The 23,790-nt window shown below is 56.3% G+C and overlaps 2 protein-coding genes and 1 long non-coding RNA gene across 6 annotated transcripts; 1 reads left to right on the plus strand and 2 right to left on the minus strand.

Annotated features, from left to right (window-relative positions):
• The first annotated feature begins 417 nt into the window (after positions 1-417).
• Positions 418-11,420, plus strand: SLC37A2 (solute carrier family 37 member 2). 3 transcript variants are annotated; one of them, XM_074848816.1, is made up of 20 exons: positions 418-498; positions 2,911-2,992; positions 3,082-3,169; positions 3,506-3,584; positions 3,798-3,933; positions 4,367-4,443; positions 4,539-4,705; positions 5,532-5,569; positions 5,807-5,989; positions 6,153-6,243; positions 6,322-6,384; positions 6,891-6,976; positions 7,883-7,931; positions 8,243-8,316; positions 9,177-9,255; positions 9,329-9,426; positions 9,708-9,772; positions 10,059-10,107; positions 10,647-10,679; positions 11,149-11,420. In XM_074848816.1, the coding sequence occupies exons 1-18, from the start codon at positions 440-442 to the stop codon at positions 10,099-10,101; spliced, it is 1,557 nt and encodes a 518-aa protein (XP_074704917.1). In that variant the 5' UTR covers positions 418-439; the 3' UTR covers positions 10,102-10,107; positions 10,647-10,679; positions 11,149-11,420. The 3 variants fall into 3 exon arrangements, with proteins under 3 accessions (XP_074704917.1, XP_074704918.1, XP_074704919.1); XM_074848817.1 differs by lacking the exon at positions 10,647-10,679; XM_074848818.1 differs by lacking the exons at positions 10,059-10,107; positions 10,647-10,679.
• A 102-nt stretch (positions 11,421-11,522) lies between these two features.
• LOC141933782 (uncharacterized) lies at positions 11,523-14,204 on the minus strand. Its single transcript, XR_012626220.1, has 3 exons — positions 14,123-14,204; positions 12,352-12,518; positions 11,523-11,699 (listed from the first exon to the last, which is right to left on the minus strand). It is a non-coding gene; the product is annotated as an uncharacterized LOC141933782 (long non-coding RNA).
• A 2,545-nt stretch (positions 14,205-16,749) lies between these two features.
• Positions 16,750-20,019, minus strand: TMEM218 (transmembrane protein 218). 2 transcript variants are annotated; one of them, XR_012626219.1, is made up of 4 exons: positions 19,890-20,019; positions 19,711-19,813; positions 17,087-17,310; positions 16,750-16,896 (listed from the first exon to the last, which is right to left on the minus strand). XR_012626219.1 is itself a non-coding variant. In XM_074848819.1 (3 exons), the coding sequence occupies exons 1-3, from the start codon at positions 19,997-19,999 to the stop codon at positions 17,176-17,178; spliced, it is 348 nt and encodes a 115-aa protein (XP_074704920.1). In that variant the 5' UTR covers positions 20,000-20,019; the 3' UTR covers positions 16,750-17,175. The 2 variants fall into 2 exon arrangements, 1 of the variants encoding a protein (XP_074704920.1); XM_074848819.1 differs by having other exon boundaries at positions 16,750-17,310.
• Positions 20,020-23,790: the final 3,771 nt, after the last annotated feature.

The raw sequence follows: 23,790 nt of genomic DNA on the forward strand, positions 1-23,790 counted from the left end.
GGCTTAGCCAAAATCAGGGCACCAAAGCGCTTTCGGGGGGTGATGGAAAAGTGAGTAGAAAAGTCAAAAAGTAGCATTTTCAGCTGGAAAAACAGCATCCAGGGAAAATCCTGGAGCCCCGGGGAGGGGAGTGGGGGCAGGGAGCGCCCCCTCCCTCCCCATCTTGGGGCTTCTCCCCCCTCCCCGCTGCCCAACTTTGCTTTTCCCTCCGTCGAGCCGGGTTTTAAGTCGGGTTTAGTTTTAAGCGGAGCTGGGGACCGAGGGGAAGCTCCGGTTTCGCACCTCGGGGCCGCAGGGGAGGACGGGCGAGGGGCTCCGCGGGGCAGGAGCCGGGGCCGGGGCCGGGGCCGGGGCGGGCCCGGGGGCGGGGAGCGGCGGCCCCGCGGGGCGGTGAAAAGGAGCCGCGGGGGGGGAACCCGCAGCTCGGCCGCCGCCCGCCATGAGGGCAGAGCTCGCCCCCGGCGTCCGCCTGCTCCGAGCCCTCCCCCGGGACAGCCGGTGAGCGGGGACCGGGACGCTGCGCCGGGGCTGGGGGGGCACCGGGGACGGGGAGCGACCGGCAACGGGCTGGGGACAGGAACCGGGCTGGGGGTCACTTGCCCGGGGACCAGCACCGGGCTGGGGACCAGCACTGGGCTGGGGGCCGGCATCAGGATGGGGGCCACTTGCCCGAGGACTGGCACCGGGATGGGGACTGGCCCTGGACCAGGGGCCACTTGCCCAGGGACTAGCGCCGGGCTGGGGGTCACTTGCCCAGGGACCGGCACTGGGCTGGGGACCGGCATCGGGATGGGGGTCACTTGCCCGGGGACCAGCACCGGGCTGGGGGTCCCTTGCCTGGGGTCTGGCACCGGGCTAGGGGCCACTTGCCCAGGGACCAGCACCGGGCTAGGAGCTGGCATCGGGATGGGGGTCACTTGCCCAGGGGCTGACACCAGGAGGGGGACTGGCCCTGGACCAGGGGGTCACTTGCCCAGGGATTGGCACCGGGATGGGGGTCACTTGCCCAGGGACCAGCACCGGGCTAGGAGCTGGCACCGGCCTAGGGGTCACTTGCCCAGGGTCTGGCAGCGGGCTAGGAGCTGGCATGGGGATGGGGGTCACTTGCCCAGGGGCTGGCACCAGGATGGACTGGCCCTGGACCAGGGGTCACTTGCCCAGGGACCAGCACCGGGCTGGGGGTTATTTGCCCAAGGACCAGCCCGGGAGTCGCTTGCCCAGGGTCCAGCATCACCCTTCGGGCACTGGGTCCACCCAGAGCAGCACCGGCCGCGAGCCCAGGGGCTTGGGCCCATCCCGGGGGCGCAGGGCCCCGAGCCCCGCTCAGGCACGGGGGGGGGGCTGGCAGGAGGGATGCGGGGGGGACCCCAAGACGGGCAGCAGCGCCTGGCGAGCCTCGAGCCGTCCCTCCGCACGCGCCAGGCCCTCGCCCTCCAGATCTGCTGGGATGTGGCCAACACAGAGATCCCGCTGCTTGCCCGCCCTTTTGGCGAGGTGACGAGCCCTCTGCCAGTTTAATTTTATTTAATACATTTATTTTTTGGAAGCCTGTGGCCAAACAACCCCCCTGCTTTTGCATCAGCTGCAGTTTTCCCTGCCAGAACGTGTGGGGTAAAAAAAACCCCAACCAAAACCAAGCAGCCAGCCGAGCCAGGTACCACACTTCCCGTTCCTCGAAGCAGCCTCTCTGCTTCCCTCAAATCAGCCCCGCAGCCATCAGCGCTGATCTGGGGGGGGTTTAGGTATTTTTTTGGCGTGGGAACCAGGAATATTTTAGCTGCGGTGCAGTCTCAGAGCCGGTGCCCTGGAACAAAGAGCTGCCCTGGATTTGCAGGGTGTCTGTCAGTGCTGCAGTTTTTTGTGAAGAAGTGAAACTGCAAAGAGGAGCTGGACGGGCTAAAACAGAGAAAAAAAAAAAAAAAAAAGCGCTTTTTTTTTTTCCTCCTCCTTCTTTCTAAACTTGGAGTAACCCCGTGACACTTCTCCGTGCTGCAGCCACCCGACTGCTCACACCCTCCACGCTGCCACAAACCCCTCAGCCCCATCCTCCCTAAGTGCAGGATAGGGCCCCTTGGAGATGCTCGTCCCACTCCGGCGGGTGCTGGATCCTATTTAGGATTCTCCAGGCTTTATCCATCAGCTTTGCCAGGAGCAGCATCCCCACCCCTAAGCCCAAACCCCATTTTTTTCCCTATTTTCCCCCATTTTCCTGCATTTAATTCAAGCAAAAGGGATAAAGTCGGTAGGTGGTGGAGAAACTGGAGCGGGTGTTGCTCGGGGCATCCCCCCCCCCCCCTTTTTTTTTTCCAGTTCGTCTATAACGACGCTGAATCAGCCGCGATCTCGTGCCCCGTTTCCACCCATGACGTGCGGAAGGCGCTTGCTCAGCCCGTGGTTTCGAGGAGGGGGAAACACTGATCGGTGCTCCCTTCCCCCCAAAACTCAGCTGGTCTTTTTAAGTCGCCTCCTTGGCCATTTTGGGTGGGCTGGTTGCCCCCCGCCGGGCTCGGCTGAGCCGGTTCAGCTCACCCATCTGGCGGAAGAAGCCCCGGTTGGGGTGATGAGGGGTGAGGGAAAGAAGCAAAAATGACCCCGTTTCTCCCCTTTTTCACGCATTTCTAAGACCCCGACGGGTTAAATAGCAGCAGAGCTGCGTGTGCGTGTCCAGAAATTGCGAGCGGATTCAACCTGGCCCAGTGGTGGCTCTCATCCCCCTCACCTGATATTTTTCTCAAAAAAAGCATGGATTTTGGGGAGGGGGAAGGAAAGGCATGGCTAACGCCGAGGCTGGAGGTGTCAGACACCCCCGCCGGGCTGGGTGGTGCCAGCTGCGATGGGGACAGGCCACCCAGCCCTGTCCCCAGCCTTGTCCCCCCCAGCCCTGACCTCTCTGCTCCTGTCACCCCGCAGGTATCGGGGCCTGACGCTGGTGCTGACCTTCCTCTGCTACACCAGCTACCACCTCTCCCGAAAACCCATCAGCATCGTCAAGGTTAGCTCCAGCCTCGCCCTGGCAGCGGGGAGAGGGGACGTGGGGGGGGACAGGGCATCCTGATGTCACCCCTTCTCTCTCCCCCGCAGAGCCAGCTGCACCCCAATTGCTCGGCCTTGGGCCCAAACCCCCGCAACGACTCCAACAGCAGCACGTGGTGCAGCTGGGCACCCTTCGGTAAGGCTGAGACCCCCCATCACCCCCAGAACTCGTGGCAGCCAAGACAGGCTCCCCCCCCTGTCCTAAGCCAGCTCGTGGCTTGAGATCTTGGCAGGGGGCCGGCTGCTCGTTAGGCACCCGGAGGTAATTAAGCGGCACGCATCTGCCCCGTGCCCCCAGGCCAAAGGGCAGCAGCCGTGGTGAAATTGGGGCTGGGATGGGACCGGGTCCCACTGCCACGCTCCAAGAACCCGCAGAGGAAGGTTTTGGGGATGGGGGATGAGGACAAGCGGCCACAGGGAGGAAAAACAAGATGGGGGCCAGGCTGACGCGGGTCTAATATTGCTTTTCCAGATGGGGACAACTACAAGGAGCTTTTTGGGGCGCTGGATAACGCCTTCCTGGTGGCCTACGCCATCGGGATGTTTATCAGGTACCCAGAGCCTTTGCACCCCTTTCTTTCCCTCCACGCCAGTTTGCACCAGTCCGGCAGGAAACTGGTTTCCATCGGGCTGGGGTCGTGCTAACGGGAAAGCAGCTGGGTGCTGGGCGCTGCTCGGGATTTGGGCACCAGCTCGGTGCGAGAACACCCGTCGGTGGCATCACCCGCGACAGCTCCTCTCCTCGCTGTTCCCCCTCTCCGCAGCGGCATTTTTGGGGAGCGCCTCCCCCTGCGCTACTACCTGTCGGGGGGAATGGTGCTGAGCGGGCTCTTCACCGCGCTCTTCGGCCTCGGCTACTTCTGGGACATCCACGTCCTCTGGTACTTCATTGTGATGCAGGTGCGTTGGCGCTGGGGAGGGTGCCCAGGCTCTGGATTTTTATCACTACAGCCTCATCCTGGTTTTTGGTGGCTTTTGGGGATGGGACGATGGCCCAGATTCCGAGCGGGACAACGTTGGGCATTTCCACTCCTCACAAAACCCGGCTGTGTGTGGCGTGGGCGCCGAAACCACTGGGCGCGCCCGTCTCGCTAAGCAGAGGCGGCCAGTTTGGCAACACCACTCGCTCCCGGTTTAGCCAAGGGGAACAGCTCTGGGATTGCCCCAGCTGGGAAAAAAAAAAACCAACCCAAACTGAGTGTTTTCTGGACAGCTTTGGGCTGGGGGTGGCTATTTTTGAAGCCACTGCCCGAAACGGCGCAGGGGCTGTGGATCAAGTCGGAGCTGGCCGGGTGCCCGAGGGTGCTGGGTGATGTTGCCCATCTCTTGCCAGGTTTGCAACGGGCTGGTGCAGACGACCGGCTGGCCCTCCGTCGTGGCCTGCGTCGGGAACTGGTTCGGGAAGGGAAAGTGAGTTTTTCACCGCCGCGTCCCGCCTTAGTCCTGCTCCCCATTGGCCCTGGCAGCCACCGCGGCGATACCGAGCCCGGATCTGTCCCCGCCAGGAGAGGTTTGATCATGGGCATCTGGAACTCGCACACCTCCGTCGGCAACATCTTAGGGTCGCTCATCGCCGGCGCCTGGGTTTCCTCCGCCTGGGGCCTGTCCTTCGTCGTGCCCGGCATCATCATCGCTGTCATGGGCATCATCTGCTTCTTCTTCCTCGTGGAGTGTGAGTGGCGTGATCCGGAGCACAGCGTAATGCCAGATCAGTTGGGCCACAAGCCACAATTTTTCTCATTGCCCATCTCCAAGCATTTCTGGCAACTCCAAACACTTATTTCCAGCTTGTGGGATGTGGAGCTGACCACCATGGGGCCATCCAGGCAGCCTGTGCCGGTCACTCCCCTCAGCCTGTCTTTCTAAGAAACATTTGGGAAGCACTTTGGGATTTTACCGGGGTTTTTTGCTGCCGGGAAGTGGGCACACAGAGATGCAGCCCAACCCTGGGGCGTGTCCAGAGAAGGGCAACGGAGCTGGTGCAGGGTCTGGAGCACAGGTCTGATGGGGAGCGGCTGAGGGAACTGGGGGGGTTTAGTGTGGAGAAGAGGAGGCTGAGGGGAGACCTCCTGGCCCTCTGCAACTCCCTGAAAGGAGGGTGCAGAGAGGGGGGATGAGTCTCTTGAGCCAAGGAACCAGCGCCAGGCCAAGAGGGAATGGCCTCAAGCTGCGCCAGGGCAGGGTCAGACTGGCTCTTAGGAAGGATTTCTTTGCAGAAGGGGTTGTTGGGCGTTGGAATGGGCTGCCCAGGGCAGGGGGGGAGTCCCCATCCCTGGAGGTGTTGAAGAGTCGGGTTGAGCCAGCGCTGAGGGATCTGGTGGAGTTGGGAAAGGTCAGGGGGAGGTTCATGGTTGGACTGGAGGAGCTTCAAGGGCTTTTCCAACCGGGATGATTCTGTGGGTCTCCCAGCCCCACGTTTCTCCCCTGGAGATGCTGGAGGGAGAGCAGGCGGAGGGGGGCTGGTCCCAGCTCTCACAGGATTTCCCTTCTCCCTGCAGATCCCGAGGACGTCGGCTGCAGCCCGCCTCTGCATCACGTGAGTTGAATCGATTCCCAGGGCTTGTCCTGGGCCGGGTGGTTGCTCCGTTTACAGCAAAACAACTGGGGTATCAGGTCGTAACATCAGACATTAGAGCGATGTTCAGTTATCTCGGAGGATGCTCGTTGCTGTTCCAATGTGAGCGTCCTCCGGGTCACATCCCGGCAGCAAATCTGACATTTCAGCCCCTTCCAGCAACGAGAGCCACATCTCCTGCTTTTGGTTTGCTTTTAGATGGCCTCCGATGAGGAGGACGCTAGAGGAGTGACCACCAACGAGAAGGATCCTGAAGCGGTCACCTCCAATGAGGGGCCACTGAGCATCTCGGGGCAGAGCAGCACGGATCGCTCCGACAGCCCCAAGGAGCCAGCTGAGGAGCCCGAAGCCATCAGCTTCCTCGGGGCCCTCCGGATACCTGTGAGTCACAGGACACCCCTTGTGTCGTGATGGGGAGCCGGGAAAAAACAAAGCCAGGGCAGCTCACCCCATCAATGGGGTCCCCACAGGGCAGAAAACTGGGGGGAAAAACCACCATCTGGAGGAGGTTGGGTTCCTCTGATGACTTCTCCTCTCTCCCCAGGGCGTGGTGGAGTTCTCCCTTTGTCTGCTCTTTGCCAAGCTGGTGAGCTACACCTTCCTGTACTGGCTGCCCCTCTACATCGTGAACGTCGGTGAGTTTTGGAGGACAGCGAGGTGGGAGCGAGCCTGGCCAGGGGGAGCATCTCCTCACCCCTCTCCTCTCCCCACAGCTCATTTCGGTGCCAAGGAAGCTGGGGACCTGTCGACCCTCTTTGACGTCGGGGGCATTTTAGGTTCGTCACATAGCCCGGCAGAGGGGGTGGATCAGGGATGATTTGGGGACAATCCTGCCCTTGATGGAAAGTCCCCTCCACGGGAACGCTTTGCCGGTAACACCGTCCCTTTCCCTCAAGCACCTTAGTGAGGTTTATTCGGTATCCGTAGTGCTCGGAAGGCAGGAAATGCCCCTTGCTTTTATTTTGCCATCCAGGCAACCATCGCAACACCTCTCCTCGAGTCTCGTTTGCTCAGGCTCTCTTTTTTCTTAGAGAAATAAAACATTTTGGAAGGATGGGGGGGGACCAGAGCTGCATGCAGGTGTAGGGAAACCATCTGCAGGGAGAAAGCGGCAGGGATAAACCAAAACTCTTCGCTCTGATTTAACCTTGGGGGCATCTGGCTGAAAAGATGAGGGATGAAAAAGCATCACGGTGTGGCATCCTGTTGGATTTTGGGTTAAGCCAGGGTGAAATTTTGCTGCTGGGGCGGCGTGACCGATGCCTGCGACTCCTTCTGGCAGGGGGGATCTTTGCCGGCCTCATCTCCGACTACACCGGTGGCAGGGCCACCACATGCTGCGTGATGCTGGTCGTCGCCGCTCCCATGGTGAGTTGCCATGCGGGGAAAATAAAAAAGTCACAAGGGTTTCCTCTCCTCTGGCTCTTTTGAGTCACGGCCGTCTTCCTCTTCCCGAGGATGGGATGAGCTGGTCACGCGCTGGGCTGAGCTGAGAGCTGGGATTGAACCACGTGCCCAGATGGTGCCGGGGTGAACGTCCACATCTGGAGGCTGGGAGGGGGCTGTGGAATCTTTGACAGCTAAAAAAAACCCCTTTAGGTTTTTTTCTCTTTTTTTCCTCCATCTCACTATGACTCTGCTCTGTCCTAAAGCTTTGGGGGTCTCACCGAGCTGGCCCAGCTTCCACCTCTTTGCTCCGCACCCCAAAAGCCCCGGTGCCAACGACCTCATGCTCCTCTGGTGCTTGGCCGGGACGGTCCTTCCCAAGCACCTGCACAGAGCTTGTTTGACTTTGATGCCGCAAAAAACCCGCAGCTAATTAGCTGTAACCCAAGCCTGGCTGGCTCGGAGTCGTGAGCTTCTCCCCTCCGAAGAAGCTGGCGCGCGCTGAAAAGCGGAGAGGCTGCGTCACGTCCGCGTCCCCCCGATAGCGCCGGTGGGGCAAATTACCGTCTGGCTTCAGGCGGCGGGGAGGCGCGCGAGCCTCGCCGGGCCGTAAATCGCAGCAGCACCTCCGTTTGCCAGCTGCCAGGTATTTCATCTGGCAGGCAGACGGCGGGACGCGGAGCCAAGGGCGCGCTCGGCTCCCCACCCCGGCTGGCGCTCCCCTCTTCAGACGCCACGTCGAGGGGGGGGGGGTCTGCGAAGCTTGGCGCCGGCGATAATTCAGGTCCCCACCTTCTCCGTCCTGTCCCCAGGGTGCTGCTGCAGGGAAAACGCTTAGGAAAACAGCTGGAATAGCCGTAACTGGTTCATCTTGTGTCTCTTTTCCAGCTGTTCCTGTATAACCACGTCGGCCAGAACGGCATCGGCACATCAATAGGTAAGGAGCTACTCGGCACAGCCGGCTCCCCTCACCGATGGGGCGATGGGAGATGCTGCGGATTCACCTGCCTTTATTTCTCCTCTTGAGCTGGGCTCCCAGTCTAAGATTTGGGGGAGGGTGGTGCTGGATGAGCGTTCGCTGCCTGCTGGGTGGGATCTCCCGCGGGGAAAAGGAGCAGGTGGTGGATGCGCAGGAGAGCGATGTCTGCGCACGGGCCGGGGACGACGGACCCGACGTCCTGCTGCTCCCTGCACTGAAAAGATTTAATCTCTTCCCGGGTACCTCCGCGGCCGTCTCATTCCTGGCAGCGATGCTGATTGTCTGCGGCGCTCTGGTTAACGGGCCCTACGCTCTCATCACGACGGCGGTTTCGGCGGATTTGGTAAGAAGCACAACTCAGATGCCCTTGCACGCCCAAAGGCTGCTCCCTCCTTCCTGGAGGGGTATTTGCTGGGATTTTTGCATTTTAGCTTTGTTTTCCAACGCCTCTGAAGCCCAGCGGAGAAGGGCAGGGCTGTCACACCTCGTGCTTAAACACGCCCTCCCTTAAACACGGCTTTTTTTCCTATTGTTCTTCCCCCTTGGCCGCATGACGCTGCTTCAGCCCTGCTGCATCTCCCTCTAAGCACAGAGTGGAAAAATTTTCTGGGAAATCACCCGGGATTGCTGCCCGCTGTTGGCAGTTCTGGTTTTGCCGTGGTTTGACTGCAGGCAGCAGCTGAGTTCAGTCTTCCCATTCATGGCTGGGTCTGATACATGGAAATTGCTGCCCGGGGTGTGAACGGCCTCACACTGGGACTGGCTGCAGATCCTGAAGCCGCTTTTCCTCCTTATGTTTTGAGGGAACTGGGGTTTTTTTATAGTCTGGAGAAGAGGAGGCTGAGGGGTGACCTCATGGCCCTCTACAACTCCCTGAAAGGAGGGTGCAGAGAGGGGGGATGAGTCTCTTGAGCCAAGGAACCAGCGCCAGGCCAAGAGGGAATGGCCTCAAGCTGCGCCAGGGCAGGGTCAGACTGGCTCTTAGGAAGGATTTCTTTGCAGAAGGGGTTGTTGGGCGTTGGAATGGGCTGCCCAGGGCAGGGGGGGAGTCCCCATCCCTGGAGGGGTTGAAGAGTCGGGTTGAGCCAGCGCTGAGGGATCTGGTGGAGTTGGGAACGGTCAGGGGGAGGTTCATGGTTGGACTGGAGGAGCTTCAAGGGCTTTTCCAACCGAGATGATTCTGTGATTCCTCCGTCCCTACAGGGAACCCACGAGTCTCTCAAAGGAAATGCCAAAGCCCTTTCTACTGTCACAGCCATTATTGATGGCACAGGATCCATAGGTACGTAGGGCTGGGGGAGGCCGAGCGGGGGTCCTGGTCCCCATCTTCTAATGTGGTTCATGTACCCTCGCAGGTGCCGCGCTGGGGCCACTGCTCGCAGGGCTCATCTCCCCCACGGGCTGGAATAACGTCTTCTACATGTTGATAGCAGCTGACGTCTTGGCTTGCCTGGTAGGTCCCAGCTCAGCGGGACTAGTTTTGCTACCTTGGGTATTCAAGAGGTCCCTTTTCGCAGCCTGCTCGCTGGCAGAGGGCAGGGACGGTCCTCGGGAGACATCTGCGTCCATTCACTTGGCTTTTCCCAGTGACCAAATCCACACACGGTTTTAGTGCCATCTTCCCTAGGAAGAGCCTTTAAATTTATTTCCCAGTGACGGAAACGCTCACACCGAGGCTGGTGGCTGCAGACCCTCTGCCCTGCAGCAAACCTCCGCCTTTCTTTCCTCTCACAGCTCCTCGCTCGTGTGGTGGTCAAAGAGGTCCGCGGGTGGTGCGGCTACATGGCGAGGAAGAGAGGGTACGTACGTACCGCCCCGGGGCGGCCTCCGGTCCCGCCGTGCCAAAACGTGGCCTCGGTGCCACTCCGGAAAGACGTTTGTTATCCCTTGCTGTCGCTGCTGCAGCTCCGCGCGGGCATCGCGTCGGGCTTCGCCAGGCCGTCTGCCTGACGCCCGTCTCGCTCCTGTGGGCACAAAGAGACATTTCCACCTCGAGCCAGGGCAGCACCCGGGGGGTTTTAGCCATCTGCTCGTGCCTTGTGGAACTCTCTCGGTGCTAAACACGCCGTCCTTGTGTCTTTGTAGCTCTAGCGTGCAGCTAACAGAGTCAGTGCTGGACGGGAAGTAGCTCGGTGTGAGTATCTCCGCTTGAGCCCTGAGGATTAAATGCAAACGCCAAGCCTGATTCACCCTGATTTTGAGTTTTGCTTGGCAGGCTCAGCCTAGAAACAGCCACTCTGCTGATAATTTAAGGGCCGAGATCAAGATTTGGGAATCAAAAGGATCAAATTGCGATGGCCAGGGAAGAGAGCGCAGATGGGCAGGTGGGCAGCGTGTCCTTGTCTCTGGCTGACTGACGAGATGTCAGCCCAGATGCCCGATTGATTGGTATTGATTAATGCACTTGAAACGGCCCAATTTATAGGCTGACTTGCCCACCCGTGCTAATGAGCTTGATTACACAGAATCCGGGCTCGCTAATCAAATCCGTGGCCAAATCACTGCAGCGAGGGTATAAATAAACTCCAAATCAGCACTAGCCTGTCTCCAGTTGCCACTGAAGCCCTGCCGCGAGCGCTGAGGGGGAAGGGGCCACAGCCAGTCCCCGTGGTGAGGGTGCCAGAGCCTGGACCCCGCCACGAACGTTTGGTCCTTTATGTCTTGTGTTTGCAGGTGAAAGAGCAATAGTCTGGGCCTCGCGCTGCGGTAAGTGCGGCCCAAATCTCCTTCTCCGGCCACCGGTGGAGGGCTGTCAGGCTCTGCTCTCCTGTGTCGGGGCTGGTTGGGGCAAGGACTGTCCTGGCTGCGTCGGCACGGTCCCCATTGCACCAAAATCTGGCTGTTTTGTGGTGGGGGAAGCAGCTGGCTCAGTTTGTGGAAATTCTGCGACACATCAGCGGGCTTTGGGGAGCGCGTGGTCTCCAGAGCAGCTGGCAGGGAGAAGGCACAAATGCTGGGAGGTTTTTCTGAGGGGCGTTGCAGGGACAAAATGGTGGCTGGTTCTTCTCCTTGCGCCTGCTTCTCCTCCAGGCTCGCGGTGCAGATGGGCTGGAGTTTCCTGGCAGAGCCGTTTTTCTCCTCCCGTCTCTCCGGTGTCCCCGCGGCACCCGTCGTTTATCCCAACGCCTGCCGAACGGCGCCCGCCGCGCTCAGCCGCTCGCTTCTCTCCCCGCAGGTTTAAGGAGTTTTGACCTGCCCCCCGCGAGCCGCCCTGAGCTGAGAGAGGTCTGGAGGGCAGAGAGAGGCTGGGGCACGCCGGGAGCGCGTTCATCTCGGCAGAGCCGAGGCACGGCCTCAGCCACGGCCCCGCGGGCACGTTTGGCCACCGTGGGTTTGCTTCGGAGGGAGGCAGCGGCGAGGAGCAATCCAAGGGCCCCCCGGCCGACTGGTTTTCTGGGCCGATTCTTTGCCGTCGGCCGTTTTATTAATAAAAACGTGCAAAATCTATGTTCGCCACTCCGTGCCCTTTCCTGGTGGGGCTCAGCCAGGTCTGCGTGAACTTGGGGGCAGTGATCGTGCCCTTCTTGCTTTTCTCCACGTGCAGCCTCTTGTTTGCAGGCTGCCCCATCCCAGCGCTCGGTATTTCCGGATATCAGAGCAGGAAGACTGCACAAAATCACTTAAGGCACTGCCTCACCCACAAAACGCTGCTTATTCTGTGTAAAGGACATCTCCAGGCTTTTCACTGAGCCCAAATTACGTGGTTTTGCTCCTCGTCTCATCCCACTGCAAAAAAAAAAAAAAAAAAGGCAACAAACCAGCATTTTTCCTGATTATTACAATTCCCAATTCATCCCGTTAAGGCCCAAAAGAAGGACCCGTAGCCACGCATCAGCCCCTGGGCCACGACAAACAGCCACTCGCACACCACGGCTGCTCTCAGTCCAGCGCGGGTGACTCAAGGTCTTCGTTAGACACCCCCTAATTAGGAGGAGCTGTGCGACAGGCATCCGGGGGGGTCCCCAGGAGGTTAAACCAGCGCTGCTGGCCTGTGGGCTCCCCTCGGCAGAGGTGGGTTTGGGAGGCCCCAGTAGCGACCCTTGATTAAGGCGGGGGCCAGTTGTGCACTCGTGGGGGGGCCCCCGACTTTGATGTGCGAAGAGCCGGGGCGTTTGCGAGCCGTGGGGTGTGTTTTCCAGCCTGCTTGCCATCGAGGGATTGCGCCTGGGCAGGCTCTGGCTCTCTGCCCCAGGGAGAGCAGCGCCGGGTGCCAGGGGCTGTGTTTATGCCCGGTATAAATCTGAACTCTAATTGACTTCACCTCCTTGGATCTTAACCCGAGGAGAAAACATCTGGGCCTGATGTGATTTTATTAAGTGCTGATTTCATCAGCAAAGGGGAAAAAAAGAAAAGGAAAAAAAAAAAAAAAGAAGAAAACCTGCTGGCCAGTTGGATCAGCTCCCTGTAAACCCCTGCAAGGCGGTGGAGCAGCACGGGCAGGACAGGCAGCTCGGAGAGTGGCTGGTAGGAGGTGGCTGGACAGCGATGGCCTCCGGTCCCCTCCACGCTGACCGGCTTGAAAACTCGCTGGTTGCCTGCAGATCCCTGGGGGAGGATGCAGGAGGAATGTTGGGGCAGGCAGAGAAAAGCAAAATCCCCAATTGCCCCTTTTTTCCCAGGGAAATAACCCCCCTCCCCGGGGCAAATCCTGATGGAGCCATAGGGAAAGGTGTCACGACGGGGTCTGTCCTCAGCAGAGACGAAGGGCTGACACCGTGGCATCCCCAGGCTCTGGGGCTCGTGGCAAATCGGCCCCCGGCAGCACAACGATGCCAGCAGAGGCGCTGGGCTGAGAACGGTTCTTTCGGTGCACGTGTGACCGAGCTTTCACTTCGCTTAATTGCCATCCACCTTGTGGAGGAGGACGGGTGGGCTTGAAATATATTTTCAAGCAAAAAATCCCACGAGCCCTGACACACACAGGGGCTTATTGCAAAAGCAAGTTTGTTTGTTTGATTTTTTTTTTCCTCTTTCTTCCTTTTTTTCCCCCCCCCTCAACCTCCTGCTTATTCTTTCAGCTGCTCATAGTTTTTCCGGGACAAATTTAGGCTGGGCCGCGTCCCGCTCGTGTTTGGAAAGTCTGAGCAGCCTTGGCTGCGCTGCTGGGAGTGAGGAGAAAGGGCAGACGGCCCACGGCAGTTTTAAACTTAAAAAAAAAAAAAAAAAAAGGAGCCAAACGCCAAAGAAAACCCCAGATCTCGCTGGGATTTTAGAGATTGAGGGGTGGGTGGGAAGGCGGGGAAGGGGGGATCCCCTGGGTTTGCCCCAGCTAAAGGACTATTTGACTGGAGCTGAGCTCCTCCGGGAGAAGTCTGCAAGATTCACCTCGTCTCGTTCCTCCTCCCCTGGAGAAGGAGCCGCCGCTTTTTCCCCCCCTGCCACGAGCCCCTTCCGCAGCGTCGCGGCGAGGGGGCTGCGCGAGCCAGGGGAGCGCGAACACGCGGCCAGGGGGAAAAAAAAAAAAATCTCACGCCTGAAACAAGCTCATTAGGAGCCTGTTTGGTAAACGCAGAGCCTGGGTGTTTTTCTACAGGTGACACCACGGCCCCCGCTACGGCGATACGGCGTCGGCGGAGCTTTGCTGGGAAAGGGGTGGCACGTATTTTTGGAGGAATGCCGCCGGTCCAGCGGGCTGCTGTGAAGGTGAAGAGGTGGCTGGGGCACGGTCCGTAATTACCTATGCAAGGAGCAGCCGGCAAACGCTGAAGGGCTTTTTAATTAGCAGCCAAAGGCAAAGTGGGATTCAACAGCAGGGAAGCTGAAGTCAGCAAAGTCAAGGTGGAAATAAGAGGCCAGCTTTTACCAGCGAGGGTAATTAAGTGCCGGCAGAGCGCAGCACGAGGCGTGAGGAATTGCCGTCATTCAAGGACCTTAAATCAAGGAGAGGAGTTTCTCCAGCAGACACTTGCTCTCCCTCCATCCCTGCTCGGCATCGGGCAGGAGGGAGCAGCTGCCCTCGGGTCGCCTGTCGAGTTGGGTCCACGGCCTCATTTCTAACGAGCCAGGCAGGGAATTTAGCGGGGAAAAGGGTTGTTTTTGAGCCTGTGATGAGCTGGGCACCAGCATTCCGGTGCAGGAGCACCTCTGTTTGTTTCTAACGAGCCACACAGTGAATTTAGGGGGAAAAAGGACTTTTTTTCCCACCTGACCTGAAAGCAGTTTGGCCACCCTCCTCCTGGGGCGCGCAGTATCTTGTGCAAACATCCCTTTTGGCACGGCAGGTTTCTCTCGCTGGGATTTAACAGGATTTTTCGCCTGCACCTCAGGACACGGAGCACCCGGCGCTCCCACCCTGCAAGAGGAAAGCTGGGCTCGTTTGCTCAGTTTTGGGAGAAAGCTGGGCTGGAGCACGGCTCCTTGGCTGTAACATCTTCTGAGCTCCCAACACCTTTGCCAGCAACCGAGAGGTTGGGATTTAATCCAAACCTGCCCTCCTGCTACACATTAATTGCAAAAAAGAAATAATAAAAATGATCAGGGTGCTAGATGGAGGTGGATGTGCTAGCGAGACGTTATCCTCCAGGAGCTGAAGGTTTGGGTGGGGGAAAGCAGCAAAAAAATCACCATTTGGGGCTGGTTGGAAAGCAGCTCTGGCTCATACCAATTCCTTGACGTGGTCTTTCCTTTCCCAAAAATAAACAGGAACCGTCTGGAAAGCCCCTGCACGGCGAGGAGCAGAATTGCCCAGAATAAATAAATACACAGAGACCGGGTTGAGTTCATGCAGCCGGTCGTTCCCTGCTGCCAAGGGTGGCGAAGGATGAGGATGGAGCTCAAAATGTCTTGGGGGGAGCGAAATGGGGCTCTTTCCCCACTTCATGGGATTTTTGGGAAAGCGCTGAAATGGCCTCCTCGTGCAGGTGCCACCGCGTCCCTCCTGCAGCACGGCCTTCCGCTCTCCCCAAAACACCCCCCGCACAACGAGCCTTTTGATTTTCGGGACAAATAGATTAAGGGAACGGAAAAAACAAATCTCTTGGTTTATTTACGGTGTGAAACTGGAAGAAGCTTCACATTTCTGCTTTGAGGGTTGGGTTTTTTTAGTGCCCCAGTTGTTTTTGCTGCGGTTTCCCCCGTTTGTCCGACCCGAAGGCTGGCAGAACGCTGCCGTCTCCGGCCGGCACGGCGTGTCACTGCGGCCTCACCAAGGCTCTGAACCAGCCCACTGCTCTTGCACAAGCACGGGGAATAAAGACATGGCAGGCGCGGAGCCGGAGCGAGCTGCGAGACCAGCTTCGTGTTCATAAATGTTATTAAGATGATGAATTAAATATGAATTTTGTTTCAGGCATAACTTCAAAATCACCAAGAGACCCAACGCGCTTGTGTTGCATAAATGCTCGGCGTGTTCCTTAACACGATAGTTCAACTCCCTTGGACATAAGCTTCAGGATACGAAGGGATTGAGCTTTTACGCGCCTCGAAAAGTAGAGACACCTCTCCTCTGCCTTTTTTTGAAATGTACTTACACGTTTTTAGCTGACCGAGTTAGGGCTCCTGGGTGCTGGGGCATTTTCTGCAGGGGAAGCGTTGTCTCCGAGCCCGCTAGCTCTGCCTTATTAATCTTTCATGTCCTGATAGTGATATTTTGTGACTGACAGCTGGCAGGACAGGGCTGGAAGGAGCTGGCTGGTTCTTTTATTTACCGTTCACCGTCTTCCGCTCAAAATGAAAAAAAAAAGCTGAAAACAGGAAAAAATAAGTCTGTATGAGAGCTGTGAGCTTCTTGCCCTCAGGTTTTTGGCTGTATCGCCAAATGCAGCTCAGGGCTTCGGCACCATCTCGTACCCAGCTTCAACCTCACCGCAAGACCCGCGACAGGCCGAGCGGCTCCATCCCTCCGGGCTGGAAAACACAACTCACCTCACCCCGCCACCGCCGGGCACCTGCGGGAGCCTCTCCCCGGCGCACTGTGATGGGAAAGGCTCCTTCCCTGCTCCGAAACAGTCCCGTGGCACTCCAGGTCAACGAAACGCTTTTCTCCTGCAAGCGATTTAAAAGCCTTGTGAGATTTCACGCAAGAAAACAAACCACGGCCGTTGAGCGATGGCTAAGACGGCGCGAAGCGGTAATTATTGCTAGTGAACACAGACACCCAGCCTGTGCGAGCCGCTGCTACCAACACATTGATTTGCAGGAGGCTGAGCGAGGTCGCTGCCAGCTGCCAGCCCGGCCCAGCCTCCCCGCTCCGCTTCAGCAGGGCTGTTCTTCACCCCGTTTCCATGAAAAAAATAGGGGGATAAATGGGATTTGACCCCATCACTGCTACTGAAAAACATAAAAAGTGCTTTTTTCCCCCCACCCCGCAAGAGGAAAGGTATTTGAGTCGACTAGCGGCTTCAGCCAGCGATCTGCGCTGGTGTGAGCGGTGGTTTTGTATTTTAGGGTAGCAGAAACCGTGAGCCTTCAGCTCCCCACTCAGGGCGACAACTTGGGGTCCCAACATACGTGGGAGACACTCGGGTATCACCACAGTGAAAATCAAGAGGGTTTTTTTCATGGGCTGGAAGGATCCTTAGCGCAGGGAGGCGAGACCTGGCTTTCCTCTGCATCCTTGCAGAAGGGAGATTTTAATTTGCCCGTTTTGGCGTTATTTTGCACGTTGTTCGCTCCCCGCTCCAAAACCTCAGGTTTCAAATCAAAGGAAACAATCCCCAACCACACGCTGAATTTCCAGAAAACCCCACGTCTGCCACAGGGAAAAGGCGGTTTGCAGAGACACTGTCACCAAAGTGTGGCAAAAGGTGACGTTCCTGGAGAATAAATAAAGACCTAGTCAGGGGTTTCTCAGAGAGTTTTATTAAACTACAGTGAAAAAGAAACGGTAACAAACCATCTCTTGTGGATAACAATAACAAATCACCTCGGTTCAGTTCAATTCATTGAATCAAGTGTAGTACAAAGCGCCTGGGTTTCAGTTCTCCTGTAAAAAAGAAGAGAGAGGTTAAAACACCTTTGCAGTCTGCAGAGGCTTGAACGCCCCTGGAGAGGAAGACGCTCACGCTCAGTCCAAACTTTGCTTTTAAAGATGAAAGACGCAGCACTGGGTGCAAGCGACACACTTCACTTGCTTCGCCAGCTCTTTCTGAGCTCGGAAAAATCGATGTGTTCACCTCCAGAACAGTCTCCTGGTCTCCCTCCCTGGTTTATTGCCATGAAATTGGGATTTCCTCTTCACAGGGGCTGCTGCCTCCAGCTGCCGCTAGCTGCTGTGGAGCGGTTTGGCGTACACGGGCTCCATGAGGTGGTAAATCAGGAGCAGGAACAGGCACCCAACTAAGACCAGGCTCATCACAGCCAGGAGGACGAAGCGGCCGATAAAAAAGGTGTCCACAATCTGCGGAGAACGGAAAAAAAATTACATCCTCAGTCTGCTCCAGGAGCCTGGAGGGAGCGTGCCACGTCCTGGAAAAGAGTACAGTCAGAGAAGATCACCCCAGGAGGAAAACCTGTGGGGTTTTCCCAGATTTCTCCTCTCGCTTTTCATTCCTGACATGGGTGCTCTCTGTGGGAAGCGGGGAGGAATCTCTTTTCTCTGACAAAAGCCACTCATGGGAAAGCTAACATGGAGGAAAGGAGCGAGCACAGGGAAGAAACACGAGTCAAAACCTGCAGCTGGTCTCCCCGGCCACAAACCTCCCAGTGCTGCAAGGAACTGTGCACAGTTCTTCCCTTTCAGAAGGGAAATGGGGGCAAAAAGGAAAAAAGATTAAAAAAAGAAGATACAGCGGCAAGGCAAGGCACAATGAGAAGCCAACCGCAAGAAGCTGGTTATGAAATCATCCTCCCAGCTCCTGAGACTACCCCAGAGCTTTGCTCACCCCCAGCTCAGTTTTATAAATCGCATTAGCACACGCTCAGCCTTGGTGTTGCTGCAGAAAGAGTCTCTTGTGAGTAAAGTGTTGGCTCCTTCTGCACGTTTCACTTTTTAATTAGCCAATTAGCAGAGTTTCGGTGCAGAAAGCCCAGGTCATGTATTATTGATAGTCAGGGCAGGTCCAGTCCAACTGAAGATCCAAAAAAAAAAAAGCTTTCTAATTCTGTTGGCCTCCCAGGCACAAACACGCGCTCAGCTGCCCTTCATCTTGCTTCCAACCTTTACAGGAGCAAGTCCCATGCAAGGCAGAGAAAAGAAAAAAAAAACTTACAAGTATCTTTAGCAGGGATTTACACAGATCAAGATCTAGAAGAGCAATAATTAATGTGCATTAATAATAGAACAGAGAAAACGACACCTAAAACACCACAAAACTTTGTGTATTCAAAGCCCAAAGAGCTCTGGGAAAGCTCAAGATGGCAGCTCAGGCAGCAGTGGCACAGGCAGCCTGATGCGACCCAAAACTGGGGGAGATCCCCTGTGCCTGACAACACAGACAAGGGGCTGTCTAAAAACACAGATGGCTTGAGCACAGTAACAACCTACAAGAGAGCCAAAGAGCAGTTACCAGGCTTTAAAATAGCAAACAGAGCTGGGGGAAAGTGAAAGGCTGCAGAACTAGAGGGAAAAATCATCAAAACTAGCTGCCATGTGGCTATCAACGTGCTCTGGGATGTGTTGGAAAGATGGAGGCAGGTGGGAGCACGGAGAGCCATGGACCAAGCTGCGAAAGGGGATGGCAGAGGCTGGGCAGAAGCTGCTGGAGCTCAGGGCTGAGCTGGGAGGGATAAAAGTACAAGTGCGATTCCCGCACAGAGCCCCTTGGGCCTGGGGATGGGAAAATGGGAGCTAAACCCCACAGGCTACATATAATGGCACATAAAGAAGGGATTTTGTTAAAGAAATTGATAGATCTCTGCTCCATGAGCAGTACAGCCTGTACCGATGGGAGCCTGCACTTGAGAAGGAGCCGCAGGAGACCAAAAAGGTACCACAGGGCCCTCCCCAGGGCCTCAGGGCTGCTGCTGGGGCCAGCCCTGAAGTAAAGGTCCATCCCCGGGGCCTCATGGTGGCCCTTGGGGCCTATCCCTGAGGTAAAGGCCCATTCCTGGGGCTTCAAGACAGCCCTTGGGGCAAACCTTGGGCCCTAGGGGCAAACCTTGGGCCCTTGGGGCAAATCTTGGGGCCTCTGGGTGGCCCCTGGGGCCTACCCTGTGGTAAAGGCCCATCCCTGGGGCCTCATGGTGGCCCTTGGGGCCGATCCCTGAGGTAAAGGCCCATTCCTGGGGCTTCAAGATGGCCCTTGGGGCAAATCTTGGGGCCTCTGAGTGGCCCCTGGGGCTACCCTGAGGTAAAGGCCCAAAACCAGGGCCATTCCTGAGGTAAAGGTCCATCCCCAGGGCCTCGGGGATACAGCTGAGGCCATTGCTGAGGTAAAAGGTCCATCCCCAGGGCCTCAGGAACGCAGCTGGGGCCAGCCCTGAAGTAAAGGCCCATCCCCGGGGCCTCATGGTGGCCCTTGGGGCCTATCCCTGAGGTAAAGGCCCATTCCTGGGGCTTCAAGACAGCCCTTGGGGCAAACCTTGGGCCCTAGGGGCAAACCTTGGGGCCCCTGGGTGGCCCCTGGGGCTACCCTGAGGTAAAGGCCCAACCCCAGGGCCATTCCTGAGGTAAAGGCCCAACCCCAGGGCTATTCCTGAGGTAAAGGTCCATCCCCAGGGCCTCGGGGATGCAGCTGGGGCCAGCCCTGAGGTAAAGGCCCATCCCCAGGGCCTCAGGGGGGCAGCTGGGGCCTTCCTTGAGATAACGTCCCGCCACCCCTGGGCCCGCCTAGCCACGCAGGCCGCGGCGTGCGCTCACCTCATCGGCGGCGACGACGGCCGGGCTCTCGTCCTCCCGGGGGAAGAGCAGCAGCGCGGCGCTGAGGACGGCGGCTCCCAGCGTCACCAGCACCACGGCGAACCTGCGGGGAGAGGCGGGCGGAGCGGCCTCAGCACCGGGCCCGGCCTGATCGCACCCTCCCCCTTCCCGCGGCTCACCGGGCCCGGCCGGCCGTGCGGAAGAGCGCCAGGCAGAGCAGCAGCGCCAGGCCCCACAGCGCCTGCAGCACCAGCACGCCCGGCCCCACGCCCAGCACCATGCCCGCCATGCCGCTCCGCCGCTGCCGCTTCCGCCTAGCAACCGGCGACGCGCCGCAGCGGCCAAGCCAATCAGCAGCCTCCGACGCTCAACCGACGCTTCCTATTGGATGAGGCGGGACGTGGGGGGGGGGGCCTCGGTTTTTCCCGCGCCGCGAAAGGCGGGGGCGCGCCACCGGGTTCCGTGAGTCCCGGTCCCGGTCCCGGTCCCGGTCCCGGTCCTAGGCCTAGGCCTAGGCCTAGGCCTAGTCCTAGTCCTAGTCCTAGTCCTGGCCCCGGCCCCGGCCCCGGCTCTCCCAGCATCAATCCCGCCCCTCCCGGCGTCAGGGAGCTCTCAGGACCCTCCTCCAGCCGCTGCCCCTCCCGCGGCCGCAGCCCCCATCCCGGTCCTGGGCGGTGCTGCCGGTGGAGCGGGAATTTCCCCCCTCCCCCGCTCCCGTTGCGGACGGATCGGTGCTGATTTCACCCAGCGTTGCCCGTGGCGCAGGCTGTGCCACCGGCCCCAGCCGCCAGCCAGCTCCTGCCCACCCCGCTGCAGGGGGCATCTCTGGTTGAGCAAGGTCTCAACTCCAAAAACCTGAGTTTAACTGTCCTCACCCTCAAAATATTTAGGGCTAAAATCAGGCAGATTTAGCTAATGCAAACACGGCTGGATACAGCAGGGTTTTGCACTGCTGTGGGACAGCCACAGCGGGGGTCGAGGGCCTGCAAGCCAAGCCAAGGAGGTTTGTCAATGCACCGAGCATCTTTTAATACCAAGACAAGAGGGATTTCCATTTAAAACCCATTTTTCTGCCTATTTTTAAATCCTGTTTCTTGCCCATCGCATCTTGCCCATCAGAATCTGGCCAGTGTTGCTTTGATGGGTGACTTCATGCCAGTACTCAGGGCTTGTCTACCAGTTAACCTGAAAAAAATTAATACATTGATATATATTCAGTTTTTCCTCTCAACTCCTTGAAGTCTGATGATATATAACTGCATCAAATGTCATGTAACTGCTGTTTTCTTTCTGTCATTCCTTTCAATGGGAGGAATAAACCAGCGATTAATGATGCTGCGCGGCATCGACCTGCCTTCTCCTGCGATGAAATCAGAGGCGCCGGTGTGACATCAACCACTTCAGCAAGCAGAGCGCAAACTGTCTCCGACACCTGCCTTTATTTGGCATCGAGTAGGAACCGGCTGCCAACATATTAAAAGCGTATGTTTGGTAGCAAACTCCTTCCCACACCATCTCGTGCTGTTAATCCCACCAGGGAGGGTTTTTTTTTTCCCCTGCAAACCCCACGTTGGCGGTGTCTGTCTTCCCCAGCGTTTTCCTGACCCTTCTCTTCCGTTATTCCCGGTGCTTCCTGCTCCTCTTGGCAATCAGAAATTATAAATTTGCTCCTGTTGTTTGAGAGTCTCCGTTTGCTTTTCTCTATTTTCCCATTTCTTTGCATTTTTGGACCCCAGTAGCTTGCAAAACCCCAAATTTCTTTTTCATAGCCCTGTTTTCAAAGGGACCCTTCTCTTTCTGCTATTCCTCTCCCATCCTTTGACTTTCCACCTAAAAGGGATAATTTTTGTCCATCAGCCAACAAGCCTTTTCCTTTACTGAATTTTCCCTTCTATCTTTTATCCGCAGCTTTTACAACGGCACCTTTAACACATTCCCATATCGACAACAATCCCATTTGTTGTATCAGCACAGTCAGACTGATGGTAACTCAAGCACTAAGATCTGGAGTTGAAATGATGCCCAGCAGTCCGATGCACTCCAAAACACCCCTATATTATTTATTTATACAGCATATATAGTGTTGCAGCAGGGCTGTTGGTTTCTTCGAGCACAACGGAGGCAAACTGTGAATCCACAGCTAAGGAATTGGGAGAAGGTACCCGCAAAAACCAGCCTCAGTGTGATATTTCTAAGCACAAGCTTCCTTAGGAGTTTCTCCAACCCATCTGCAATGAAACACATCGTCCTAAACATTCCCTTCTTTATCTCAGCCTCCCCCCGGCCTCAGAAATGCCTCGGTGGGGATTTGCCTTATGGGACTGCTCCAGCAGCTGGTCAGTTGAATGCAAAGATTAGATTTTATGGTCAAAGAATAATTTATTGCTATTCTAAAATTAGCTTTTTTACCCACTAGGATTTGGTATCATTTACTGCCTGTGTCAGAGTTGCATCGCAGCTGTAAAAAAATAATAAAAAACAAAAAAGGGGGGAAAAGCAATGCCGAATATAAAATGTGAATTAAAAAATGTAGAAAAGCAGGAGAAATTGAGGATTTTTGCATTGTCCACTGCGATTGCACAACTTTGGGAGAAACTTCGTATTTGTGGTGTTTTTTCCCAGGATAACAGCTCATGTGGGGATGTCTGCAGATCTGAGTTTCATCGAGACTTTTGACTTGCATCCAAACCCTTACTCTGGGCAGGACGCATCAAACCGATGACAAACGATGTGGTAACGATTAATTCCAGGTCCAACGTATTTGATATCAATAATCTAGGTACCGTAAAGCCTTTACTGTCAAGGCTCTCAAGTGATACCACAATTTACGTGGTAAATAAGGAGAAGCAGAGTCATCCGGCTGCTGTTGGATGCTTACAGCCCAGCAAACCCAATGCGAGGGATTTATCTGGAGACAAATAATTGAGGTGATCACCAGTGGATGGGAGATTCTGTCCCATCCTGAAGCAATTTGAAGGATGCTTCACACCACGGGTGGGTTTTCCCAAGGAAAAGATGAGGGGGTTGTGGCATTTCTTGGCAAAGGAATGGAAAAGATCCTGATGTTGGAACTGGATAAAATGGGCTTGGCAGAGAGAAGCAATTAGTGCCGAGGCTAATTAATCGCTTGGCCCAGGAGGACAGAGAGGTCACCTTCCTCCGAGGGCTGCAAGGCAGGATCACATGGACCAAAGCTCTTTTGTCAGGCACCGCTCAAGGAGCAGCCCCCAGAAATGGGGCGGGTTTGGGTCAAGATGGCCTTTTTTGGGTTAAAAACTTCAAATCCCCCATGCCTGTCTCATCCCAGTGGCCAAAATGACCAACACGGTCTAATATCAAATGATATTAAACGATCAAACTCTTGGTGGCAGAGTTGGAAGCGCTGGGGGAATTGATTTAAAACTCTTTGCGCAGTCGTAAAACTGCAAGTTTTACGGCTGGAGGTCCCCGACACTCAAATATTAGAATTAAAAAGAAACAGGCGTTGATGCAAGCAAGAAAATATTCTGCTCCTGATTTAAAGACTAGCGAATTGCTAAATATTTTTATTAGCAGCAAATTTGCAGCTTGCTGGAACTAATTTCACGCCCGGTAGATATGGAGCTTAAGCTGGGGATGGCGTTAAATTACTCTCTTGTAGAGGTATTTAAGCCTCATGATGGGGATGCCGTTAGATGGAGGGGACCTGGCTGGGGACCCCCTTTTTGGGGTGGCTTCTCGTGGGTTGGGAGCCCAGGGATGGTGGCCAGGGAAAGCTGAACTCTTGCAGCGTTGCTACAAACCCATCATTTCCCCCCAAGGTGTGATAGGAACCACCAACCCCCCTCATTTGCATAAATTTGCTTATGGAGGTTTGCTGCAAACCAGTGTAGGAGTGAAATGGTTGTGGGGCCCTGGGATCCTCCAGCCTGGAAAGATGCTATTTATATTTTAGGGGTGGTTTTGGCGTATTTCAGAGATTATCTAGGACATTCAGGGTTTAGTTGATCTAATTAATTTTTAAATTTATTTCATTGATTTAAAAAAAATGATTTTAGTTGATTTAATTGATTTTAATTGATTTTTTAATTTACAATATTT

The sequence above is a fragment of the Strix aluco genome, chromosome 23, assembly GCF_031877795.1.
Source record: "Strix aluco isolate bStrAlu1 chromosome 23, bStrAlu1.hap1, whole genome shotgun sequence".
NCBI classification, from domain to species: Eukaryota; Metazoa; Chordata; class Aves; order Strigiformes; family Strigidae; genus Strix; species Strix aluco.

Bases quoted from the DNA above. Each gene is read 5' to 3' on its own strand.
- SLC37A2 (XM_074848816.1), top strand. From the start codon at position 440: ATGAGGGCAGAGCTCGCCCCCGGCGTCCGCCTGCTCCGAGCCCTCCCC. The intron at 3,934-4,366 runs GTGCGTTGGCGC...ATCTCTTGCCAG, and splicing joins GGTACTTCATTGTGATGCAG to GTTTGCAACGGGCTGGTGCA. The intron at 4,444-4,538 runs GTGAGTTTTTCA...TGTCCCCGCCAG, and splicing joins AACTGGTTCGGGAAGGGAAA to GAGAGGTTTGATCATGGGCA.
- TMEM218 (XM_074848819.1), bottom strand. From the start codon at position 19,999: ATGGCGGGCATGGTGCTGGGCGTGGGGCCGGGCGTGCTGGTGCTGCAG. The intron at 19,814-19,889 runs GTGAGCCGCGGG...CTCTCCCCGCAG, and splicing joins CGCACGGCCGGCCGGGCCCG to GTTCGCCGTGGTGCTGGTGA. The intron at 17,311-19,710 runs GTGAGCGCACGC...CGTTCTCCGCAG, and splicing joins CCGTCGTCGCCGCCGATGAG to ATTGTGGACACCTTTTTTAT.